At 36.1% G+C, this 11,733-nt stretch overlaps 1 protein-coding gene across 1 annotated transcript in view; it reads right to left on the bottom strand.

Annotated features, from left to right (window-relative positions):
- Nucleotides 1-336: 336 nt before the first annotated feature.
- ASZ1 (ankyrin repeat, SAM and basic leucine zipper domain containing 1) overlaps nt 337-11,733 on the bottom strand; it is a 63,944-nt gene continuing 52,547 nt past the window's right edge. Inside the window, exons 11-13 of the mRNA XM_030885207.2 lie at nt 4,090-4,195; nt 3,236-3,349; nt 337-624 (exon numbers count right to left, since the gene is read on the bottom strand). Coding sequence (XP_030741067.2) covers nt 466-624; nt 3,236-3,349; nt 4,090-4,195 — 379 coding nt within the window. The 3' untranslated portion in view covers nt 337-465. The remainder of the gene's footprint in view (nt 625-3,235; nt 3,350-4,089; nt 4,196-11,733) is intronic.

Raw genomic sequence — 11,733 nt, 5'->3', positions numbered from 1 at the left:
AAGCTTAATGAATGTAGGAGCTATTCACTTCACTAGGACTTTTTTTGTATGAACTATGTTATGCTGATTGAGTTGTCCTATGAGCCTATGGTTCTAAGCATTCAAACCCAGAAAACAAATGTGGATAAGTGTTTGGTTATATCTTTATTTGGAACATACTCTTTAGATTGCAAAGAATATTAAACACTTATTTCAGATGTGATTTACAGTAAAATCAAACTAAAGAATTACTTATAAGTTATTGCTTGATCAAAATAAACATAAATGTAACAAAATATACCTAACTAAAAATGCAAAACCATTTTCTAAAGAAAAATATTCTTATTTATGCTACCATAATTTTTTTTGCTGAAGTACTGGCAAAGAGTGTAAAGTTCTATTGTGGCACAAATGGATAAAAGCAATTTTTGTTTAATAGTTTGAGCAAGATAAATTTAAAATATTTACATGTATTACTTTTAAAAATTACAGTAATTTTCTCTGGAACATTAGCTTGCAAATGCCAAGAAGAATCCCAAATCCACATACTGTAACAGCTGTTCTCTTCAAAAGTCTACTCTTCCATGGCGACACTTCTTCCACCAAGGGTATATGTGTAGGATCACTTTCCCGTTCATTTTGTAGCTAATTTTTAGTAGAGAAAAAAGTTTAAAAACCTTTATTGTTAAGAATACATTAATGTTAATTCACTAACTGAGAGAACAGACACCTCAAGATTCCCAGAGAAGACTTAAAGTGAACACATGGTTTTAAAAGACAGCCTTATCTTTCACCAGGATCCCAATATATCAAATTTTTGTTCCACATTAACATTACGGTAAATGCACTTATACATTATCACATTCTAAAATGGTGTTTTATATAATGATAAAGTTCCTTTAACGTTAGTCTTAACTTTCTATTTTTACATATGGGAAGGGACAGTTGACATATTTTATTAATTGATCTTATAAAAATGAATCAACTTTAAAGCAAACTTACAATACATGAAGTTTGGCAAAAACTAGATGATGAGATTCTGATGCTAGAACCTGAATCTTTTTCTTAAAAACAGTGGGAACAAAGGTCAATAGACACTTACATGACACTTCAGCACTTTTATAGCAATGAAAGTACATGATTGAGTTTCTAAATATGACACATAGAAATTTCTTGCTAAAAACTCCCCCTAGACCCCTAAACACCTACACTGCTTTTGCATGGTGTGTGTGTGTGTGTGTGTGTGAGAGAGAGAGAGAGAGAGAGAGACAGAGAGAGAGAGAGAGAGAATGAACGAGAACAATATGGCCGTTGAGAAGGTAGGTCAGGAAAGGGAGAACGAACAGAAACCCAAAGATCTTGGATTAGGAGAGTTAGGCACATTTATTGAGTGCTATTTACTAAAAACATCCTGTGCTGGAGTGGTGATATAAATACTTTCACCAATGTAGGAACAGGCACTTCTAAAATCTACAGGGTAAATATTTAATTAATAAAGCTTGCAAAATTTGAAATGTAAAGCACAAAAAAGAACTCCAATGTCAATCTTATTAACTGTAATCTTAGTCTAACTTCCAAATGGCTTCATTCAGCAACAGATTCCTTTCTGACACTGATGCTCCATTTACTGAATCCTGAGACAGTCATTCCTTTTATTAACCAATTACAGAGAATGACCCTTTCTGACAAGAGCCTGTCAGTGTGTTGGTTTGAAAGAGAGCGATGTGGTGTTAAAGTCTAGCCTTGACCTCTCCCACCCTCTCTCTTTGTCACCTCCATACACTTGTCTGTGATAACTCATAGGTTTCTTTCTTCTTCGTTTTACAAAAATCCCCCATCACCCACTACTGGTAAACTTTTAAGTATAAAAAAGTTAATAGGCATTGCAGTTTACCCCCAAACCTGGAAGCTCTAAAATTCCCTGAATCAAATCTCATTAAGTTGATTACCACTTGTTAAAGAATCCAGAAAATTAATCCAGTGACTGACTCCAAAATCAAGGCTTGCCATAATTACAGACCAGTAACCATGTTTTCAAGGTTAGCCCTTGCAAGGAAATGTATGAATTAAAAGGAGGAAAAGTTACAGAAGGAAGGTCTTCCATTTAGCTAAAGGAATGAAAAATTCTCCTTTACAATTAAGCATTAAAATGTTATGATATCAAATAGGATTGTTTTAGAGTCAAAGGCAGACCCTAGTGTTCCTTAATTTAAGAAAAATCTATTTCTCTCCCTGAAATTAATTTTATATTAACGCTCTAAGTCTCCCCTCCCCCTGCCTGTTTAACTCATCTTGGAGAAATCAAATGGTTCCATTGGGTGTCTTTGTGATGCAGAAAAGGTGTTCATATGAAATAGTCCAGATTTCCTTGGGTGTCTATTTAAAAAGCACCAGGTTAAGTAAAATCAATAGTACACTCTGTCAATCTCTCCAGACGAGATGGGCGAAGACGAACGCTGCTGTAAATTCTGTGTTGCCGATAAATTCAGTTGCTAGCTTTCTTGAGGGTAGCAAACTATTGCCTTAATGCTTGCTGAATGAATAAATATCAGAGATAACACAACTTCTAACTGCCTTTCTCTGGAAAAAAGAGCTCTTTTCTACAGAAATCATGAGTGTTTTGTTTAGTTGCTTCATTTATAATGCTTTTTTGTAGAATTTATGTCTCAATTTTCTTCTCACTTTAAGACTCTTTTAATTATATATATAATAATAGCAATTATAACAGATTAGCCAGAACATGCATAAAGTTTGTTTGCAGGGGAATAACTTTTTGGATACAATGCTAATTTAAGTGACTTGAGGGTTATAAAAATAGAGCTATTAAAACTTAATGCATAAACTAATCTCACATCCATTTATTTATCCAAAGCTTTATAGATACCAACTTTAATTAAACAGATTTGGAAGCTCATAAATGAGTTGTTTCGTTGACTGAAAGTGTTTTCCTTTTTTATTACCCATCTTCAACAAAGTTTCCCATTTCAGGAACTTAGATTTTGCTTTCTCCCCTTTTTAGAGCGAGAGAGAGAGAGAGAGAGAGAGAGAGAGAGAGAATGTCACTATTTTATAATCCAGGTAGGCACTTCTTTTATGAGTATAAAACTAAAGCCCACATTCTTTAAAACAATTATTACCCCTTTTGCCCTAGTTGTCTAATGGGAGCTTAAGTTTCTCTTATCAGAGTAGCTTCATTGTTTAAGACATTGCTATAAGCGATTCTTAGTTTTTTACCTTTTTAATGTTAAATAAATACCTTCTGAATTAAGTCTTTCAGTCTGCAGACCTCTTCACTCAAACCTTCAACATTAGTAACCAGTTCTTCACAAACAGAAGTAAAATTCCGGGGAGAAGCCCATTCTAGTACTATCTGTTAATATTTTCAGAAGTCATATTTTAAAGAACGGAAAAAAAGTTTAACAAATTAATAGCCACACAGAGTAGAAAACATTTTGAGCATTAACTTGTAATTTAAAAACATTTTTTCAAGATAAATCTTGATGGCAAAAGAAAATCGGTAATTCTAAACCAACAATCAAGTCAGTTTGCTGAAAGTACTTAAATATTTTTGTTGGATAAATGAATTCATGAAGGTTCACAAATGACAAGATTCTCACATTAATGCTATATACGAATTATAGGAAAACAAGCACCTTTAAAATCTTTTACTATAGGCAAGTAGTTAAAACTAACCGACATGAAAACGATAAAATAATTTTACTTTTACAGGTCACTTACACTTTATTTAAACATTTTGTTCATTAAATATCTGATAGTGATCTGTTTTTTTAGCACCATAAAACACTGTTTTGTTTCAGCTTTCACTTGGTTCTTATTTAAGAACAAGTATTAAGTTTAATACACTGATCAATTTAATTTTTAATCTGACTCATTTTCTTTTTGAGGGCTATGAAACAAAGTTTTCCAAGTAACTAGTATGTAATGTCACAGTATTTATAAACGTATTGACTTTATTCAGATTTTACATAATTTTGTGGAAGAATAGATACAATTTAACCAGATCAGTACTGTTTCTGAATATTTATGAACTTGTTGGAAAGGTTCCCTGATAGTCATGCTGTTTTTCCCTTAGTAAATGTTACAGAATACCTTGTGAGAGTTTACAGGCAACTCCGTTATGATATTCTGTACGGCTGTTATTAAATGGCCACACTGTTTGTTCAATTTCAGAAGGAAATTGAGGAACTCATCACCACTATAGGGAAAACAAACAACAAAAATCACCAATAGAGGCAGGTTACTCACTCAAAACCTATTCATGAAATTAGATTCTTTCAAAAATATTTATGGAATAGGCAACATATATTAAGGACAGATATAAATATTAAGAATACAAAGGAAACCAAGTCTCCCATCTTGAGGATCAAAGGATCAAGATGAGGCTTGTAAATACAATTATAGCAGCTGCTCAGAGACACAGGAGAAGTGATTGATGCAGAATGTGAGTATTTACTATGTATAGATAGTGAACTTGGCACTGTATAAAGTCTCCGGTGAAGTGACTACCTCTGTGAGCTAGATGGAGCCCTGGTGCTGTCAGGTAAGCATTGGACAGCTAACCCAAAGTTCACTGGCCCAAACCTCTCAGCAGATCCTTGAGAGAGAGATGAATCTGCCTACCCTCATAAAGATTAGAGTCCTGGAAACCTCATATGGAGTTCCTAACAGTCAGATGGCACTGGGCTTTTAGGGTGAGCTAGATGTTAAAACCTCGATTTCTAGTTAAGACACCAACAAATGCACAGTATGGTGGGAGGAGGAAATCAGAAAAGCTTTAGAGTGATAATAATACGTGAGTTGAATATTGAGTTTCAACAATAAGTTTGCCAGTTACAAAATGAAAGGTAGTGTTTCCAGATGAAGTGAATAATACAAGAATAGAAGGTGACCAAAGTATGACTACAGCAAGAGTTATGGAAACACAGGGAAGCTGGTTTCAACTGGCTTTTAAAGGAAGTATGTGGCATGCTAGGGTATCAGGTTCTATCTTTTTGATAATGCCAAGCTATTTAAGGATTTTAATAAAGGTGGAAATCATACTTCTGTATTAGAAAGTTTACTTGAGAAGTGGTATAAGTAGGATTTTAAAAATCCACCTAACAAATGAGGAAAGAAAGCTTAAGTGGAGGATCTGCTAGACTGGGCCATCACTCATGAGTCTGTCACACTGTGGGGCCTTGTGTATTGCAGGGATACCAAGAGCAAAGCAACCAAACTTCCAACACCAGCAGGCTACCGCGGAGGATAGGTTCTGGCAGAGCTTCCAGATTGTTAAGACTGCAGAGAAGGGCCTGGCGGACTACTTCTGGGGAAAAAAAGAAAGAAACCAGGTAGTGAAAACTATATGAAGCAGCGGAGGAACAGAAAAAGGGGATTATGTGTGGTTTAAAGTCAGAAAATGTCTTTTAAGCAGAACAAAGGGGATACTGCATTTTAAAATCAGAAAAGGTGTATGTCAGCATTACATCCTTTTACCATCCTTAATCAATCTGTATATTGAGCACATAATCCAAGAAGCTGGATTATATGAGGAATGCAGTATTAGAACTGCAATATGGTGTTGGCAAATAAATCATAAAGGCACATGTACTATGAGAAGAACACACAAACCCGTTTTGGACGAAGTATAGCCAGAATGCTCTTTAGAAGTGAGTGTGAGGAGAGGTCAGCTCACACACTTAGGACTTGTTATGAGAGATGAGCCCTTGGAGGAGGACATCATTCTTGAAGTAAAGCTCAGCAAAATAGATGAAGGCCCTCAGCAAGGCGGACTGACACTGTGCTTGCAACAAGGGGATGAAGCACAGCAACAATTACAAGGCTGGCACAGGACTGGGCAGTGTTTCACTCTGTTGGGGACACACCAAGACATGGAGCTGGCTAGATGGCAACTAACCACACTATCACTTGGTTAGACTGGGAGCAGGTGGAGTGGTATTTAAGAAACATTCTGGAGAATACACTGAAGAAAGTTGGTGATAAACTACGTGCATAAGAGTGGAATTCTATAATGCATCCAGTTTCTCATTTCAATGGAAGGTGGTGCCATCATTTAAATGATGACAACTGCAATATGGTCAGACATGCAGGTGGAAATGACAGTAACCAATGGAAAATAGAGGTCCTTTACCAGGATCAATTAGCTTAACATAGCTCCTGAAGACAATGTTCTACATACTACTTGGGCAAGTATTGATTGGGTTCTTAATGAGCTTGCGAGCAGCCATCTAAGGTTCAACTATTGTTCTTAGTGTGGAAGAAAGATAATGATAAAAAATGGAAATATATGGAAACACTTAGACCAACCAATTGGCCATGTAAACATCAGTGTCCACAACCCTAGGAGAACTAGATGGTACCTGGCTATCACTACCAATTGCTCTGAAAAAGATGCTATTACAAGGTCCTGGACAGAGTAAGAAAAAACAAAAGTAGAACACAACTCAAAAATCGTAAAAGACACCAGGTTTACTGGTTGGATAGGGGTAGGTGGATCCCTGAGAATACAGCCCTTTATCACTTGTTCAGGAGTGGAATTGAACTCAGTTCTGTAATAGAATAAACAACCATTTCAGTTAAAAAAATTTTATGCAGCCACAAAGTTCAGAGAGTTAGGAGAGAGGAGGACTGGCAACAGGAAGCACAAGGAGACATGGGATTAAGTGATGACATACTGAGATGATCTAAATGGATGAGTTGAAACGAAATGTGTATGAATTGCTGGCTGATGATTTTTATCTGTAAACCTTCACATAATTCATAATAAAAAGTTAAAACAAACAATCAAAAAACTCATGGCACCAGGGACTTTGTATATGTGCTGGGACATGGTAAAAAAATCATTAATAAATGGATACTTACGTTAAAATTATTTTAAAAATATTTACTTACTAGGGGGTGTAAGTAATCTTATTTGGAAATTTAGGAGATTGCCTCCCCCCCCCACCATTGTCTTATTTTAGGCCCTAATTTTTAAGATCAGAGATTGTGTTGTACATTTCATATATATATATATATAATTTTAATCATTTTATTAGGGGCTCACACGACTCCCACCACAATCCACACATCAATTGCACAAAGCACACCTGTACATTCACCGCCCTCATCATTCTCAAAACACCCGCTCTCTACTTAAGCCCCTGGCATTAGGTCCTCATTTTTTCCCCTCCCTCCCTGCTCCCTCCTCCCTCATGAGCCCTTGATAATTATAAATTATTATTTTGTCATATCTTGCCCTCTCCAACGTCTACCTTCACCCACTTTTCTGTTGTCCATTCCTCAGGGAGGAGGTCACATGTAGATCCTTGTAATCGGTTCCCCCTTTCCAACCCACTCTCCCTCTACGCTCCCATTATTGCCACTCACACCACTGGTCATGAAGGGATCATCCACCCTGGATTCCCTGTTATTTCCAGTTCCTATCTGTACCAGTGTACATCCTCTGGTCTAGCCAGAGCTGCAAGGTAGAATTCGGATCATGATAGTGGGGGGTGGGGGGTGGTGGGAGGGAGGAAGCATTTAGGAGCTAGAGGAAAGTTGTATATTTCATCATTGCTATATCGCACCCTGTCTGGCTCTTCTCCTCCCCAAGACCCCTCAGCAAGGGGAATATCCAGTGGCCTACAAATGGGCTTTGGGTTTCCACTCTACACTCCTCCCATCATTCACTATGGTAAGCATGTTTTTCCCCTTTATGACAATTTATTAAAAATTCTAACTTAAATTTTTTGAAAAAAGAAAATGTAGGTCTTTATAGGAGGACTTAAGCAGCAGTTTTCAACCTGTGGGTCGTGACCCCTTTGGGGGTTGGATGACCCTTTCACAGGGGTCGCCTGATTCATAACAGTAGCAAAATTAGTTATGAAGTAGCAAAGAAAATAATTTTATGGTTGGGGGGTGGTCACCACATGAGGAACTGTATGAAAGGGTTGTGGCACTAGGAAGGTTGAGAACCACTGATTTAAGCTGATGTCCTTAGATCCCTGAGTGTAGGTAGACTTCAGACAGTCCCTCAATGTAGATGGGAAAAATAACATCCTTATTTTCACTAACTCAGCATTTCCTTCAGTTTTGACCACCAGCATGCACCACAGTCTATTAACACTGTCCGTGGTTGAGTCACCAACAGAAATCAAGATGGTTGGTCCTGGAGAAGAAAAAGAGAGGAACCATGCATGCACGGGAGAAGGGAGGGCAGAAGTAGAGGAAAATCCGAACCAAGAGTCATGAAAGGCCCTGAAGAAGATGGATTCAAGAAGACGGAAAAAGTCAAACATAATAAAAAGGTAAGTTCACGGATTCTGGCAATGAGGAGGTGTTCTCATGACAGAAACCAATTAATACTGGCAGCTACACAGGAACTTACATATAACCCAACAGAATCTTTAGAACCCGGCAAGTCAGGGAAAAGATATGCAAATGATAATAACTATGAGGCATACCTTGTAGCAGTGGCAAAAATTAAGGAGATGGCCAATATACCAAGACCTGGCAGGCATGTGGGACGGTTCTTCAGAAGGTATTTAGCAGCATCTAAAGAGGAGGCCCACTGAGCACGGCCATATGCAGATGAAGGACCCTGCTGAAATTCACTGACAGCGAGGACGCCCTGAAAGCACTGCTGCTGAAGTCTAACTTGAAGCATTTGCTGACGAAGAGCACACATACACTAGAGAGTGTAATCCACACACCTTCAGCACGGATTCAGTTTGAGTATACAGAAAATGACGATGATTATAACTCATGAAGAAGCAGTATTGCAATATATGGAGAAAAGCTGAAGTCAATAATTTCATTCTACTTGATCGACAATCACTATCTATACAAGTAAAGTCAACCAATCAAATGACACATTTCATAGGGCAAATCTGCCCGATGAAGAGCCTCTTTCATGCTTTCAAAAGCAAAGAAGTCATTTTGCTGCCTAAGCTGGGCCTGGACAAAGCCAAGGTTAGCGTACACAGCTATACTTGGCAGTCAGTATTTTATACTTAAAGAATTCAAAAAAGAAGGTATGATGGAGATTTAGTAAATTGTATTCTTTGTTAAAATTATGATGCTTCTGTACGGAGCTTAACTGCTCTTTGCTACCAGAGGATTATATTTTGTGTCTCAATGACCAAAGACCAGGCCACGTGACTACTTTCACAACTGAAATAGGACTGAAAGTGCGCAGCTTCTGAGAAGAAGCTCTGAGAGAGAGAAACTGTGCCACCATGTCTCTTTCCCATTCCCAGAAGATGCAGGTATCCCAGAGAGGAGCTCCCGCTCCAGTCTGCTCTGAGAATAACCACACGGAGCACAGTCCCTTCAGCCAACTCACAGTAGAGAAACCTGCCCATTACTCACCACGGAGATGTCGAAGTTGTTACTACTCTAGTATAACTTAGTGTAAACTCAGGAAAACCACATACTTAAAACTTTTCAAGTATTAAAATACACTTCCTATTTCCAAACAGAGGCACTACATGCTCACTTTAGATTATATACAAAAATTAAAAATCAACAATCTTATCATAACCTAAAGAATTCTTTAAAGAATGCACGTACTATAAAATATTTTCTTAAAGTATATATCTTCTTCGATCAGTATTTGCCTATGAACATATACACTGGCATCACGCTTTACATGCCATTTTGTTGTGCCTTTTACATTATGAACATTTTCCCAAAGCATTAAATGTCAGAATAATTTTTAATAACAAATAATTGTATTTACTACAATGTCAGTTCAACCATTTCTAATTTCAAGTATTCAGACTGTTTCATTTTACAATGCTATAATCGCTTGAATAATATCTTTATAGATAAAACTGAGTTCTGCACAGATGTTTCTGTTTGTGTGTGTTACAAGTAGGAACGGTCATAATTTTAAGATGCACACTTAACACATTCAAGTGGATGTCCCATAGACTCTGAGAAAGGCCTGGGCAAAATCTTAAATTTCAATACACAGGTAAGTAAGTGTTATTTCTGTATTTCATAGTGATAACGGCATGCTTCTTAACATTTGAAATTGCATTCTCTAATTCTGCAAACAAACTAAGGCTAACTGTAGAAAAATAAATGTACTGAGCATACGTGTTCTTGTAACAGAGTATTTTAGAAAATTTGACACATGGAAGCAAAGTATCTTGAAATAAATCAGTAGCTAAATTGTTGAAGTCACATTACCAGGAGATCATAATCAATCAGTTCAACTTTTCCTGCTGTTAGTTTTCTTATGACTTAATGACTAATTTCTTCTTTAAAGAATGACTTTGAGCAAATGGGAAGTAAAACCTTTTCCATAACAGCATGTAAACAAAGTCTGTGATTTAATAACAAGGTCAAATTCCTGGGATATATGTCTGCTGGTTTTATTTTTTGAAAAATTCAGCAGTTTTAATAAGTGAACCATTCAAATTCTGCAAATTCTTTGCATCTATTAAATCCCACAAAGTAAATTCATAAGGCAACCATGCCATCTTACAAATAAGTTATAAAATTTAACTTGCAAGTCAGTCATGTAGAACTTAGAATATTCCTGCATAGAAGGAATGATGAAAAAATGGAAATGAACAAAGAAGAGATTCAAAGTTTATGAATGTTGTCTGCACACTGAATACACATAAATATTGAAGAGCCACATTCATTTTTAAACAATGATATGGAATTAGTGTGAATTTACTTTTTATAAGAAGGTATATTAATATACAGTAATCTCAACTGTATAATAAATATTTTAAAGAAATATGGACAATCTAAATCATTCCATGAAACTTCTGAATTATAAAATGGCATGGCAATATTATTTGCATCTTTAACAAATGTTTATCATAGTTGCAATGCTTGTCTCAGACAGACTATGCATGTAAAGATAGGTTTTTAAAGTGTATGTTATTAGGTACTGTAATTCTTGGATACATTTATTTACTCATTCAGTAAAATTTTTATTCAGTTGTATCACAAGCACTGGATATTAAGGTTAAGATAAATATTAAACTCCCCAGATGATTCTAATAATATATAGCAAGGTAAGGAACTATTAGTAAAAATCATTATTAGTATGTTATTCAACTATTAGTATGTTCTAACGTACATACAAGACTAAGTCTCTACTGATACATATTTAACTTGGTCAGGTATATCACTCCGTATTTATGTTCCTTCTAAGAGGAAAAAAATTAAACTGGAATGAATGTCCTACATAAAAAGCCTTACCTTTATTATCAGTGGAAAGTAAACTTTTTGCCACATTAGTAATCAACTAAATTATAAGAAGTATAAAATAATACTAATCTGTTATTACAAGGAGGATGAAAGGAAACGGAGGAAGCAGAAACACGTTTATGGGACTTCTAACAAAGACCGTGCATGTACTTTTAAGAGTCCTAAAGGCAAACGCTCTTCTTTGCCAGGTGCACAGGAATTTTTTTCTAAAATAATTATTCCCTGTTATGTTTTTTATATACATGAAACTAAAATGAGGAGCAAGAAAATTTCCTAAGCATTGAAAGAGCAAACAGAAAGAAAACGAAGAGATGCTTACATAAGCAAAATAAATTGAGGAAAAGATAATTAGCAAGACCATTTTGAACAAGCTAGAGCTTGTTATAACATACCTTCGTCCCATAATCTACTCTTGCTACGTTTATCAGTTTCCTCATGATTTGTTCTTAGTGAAAATTTGACTGGGATTCATATCCAAAATATAAACAAGTGTTTCCAAAATTCAACTTTTCTCATCCT

Source organism: Echinops telfairi, unplaced genomic scaffold (genome assembly GCF_000313985.2).
Source record: "Echinops telfairi isolate 266 unplaced genomic scaffold, ASM31398v2 ScPeMD7_23;HRSCAF=83, whole genome shotgun sequence".
Taxonomy (NCBI): Eukaryota; Metazoa; Chordata; class Mammalia; order Afrosoricida; family Tenrecidae; genus Echinops; species Echinops telfairi.
This window is presented reverse-complemented; position numbering and strand designations above follow the sequence as displayed.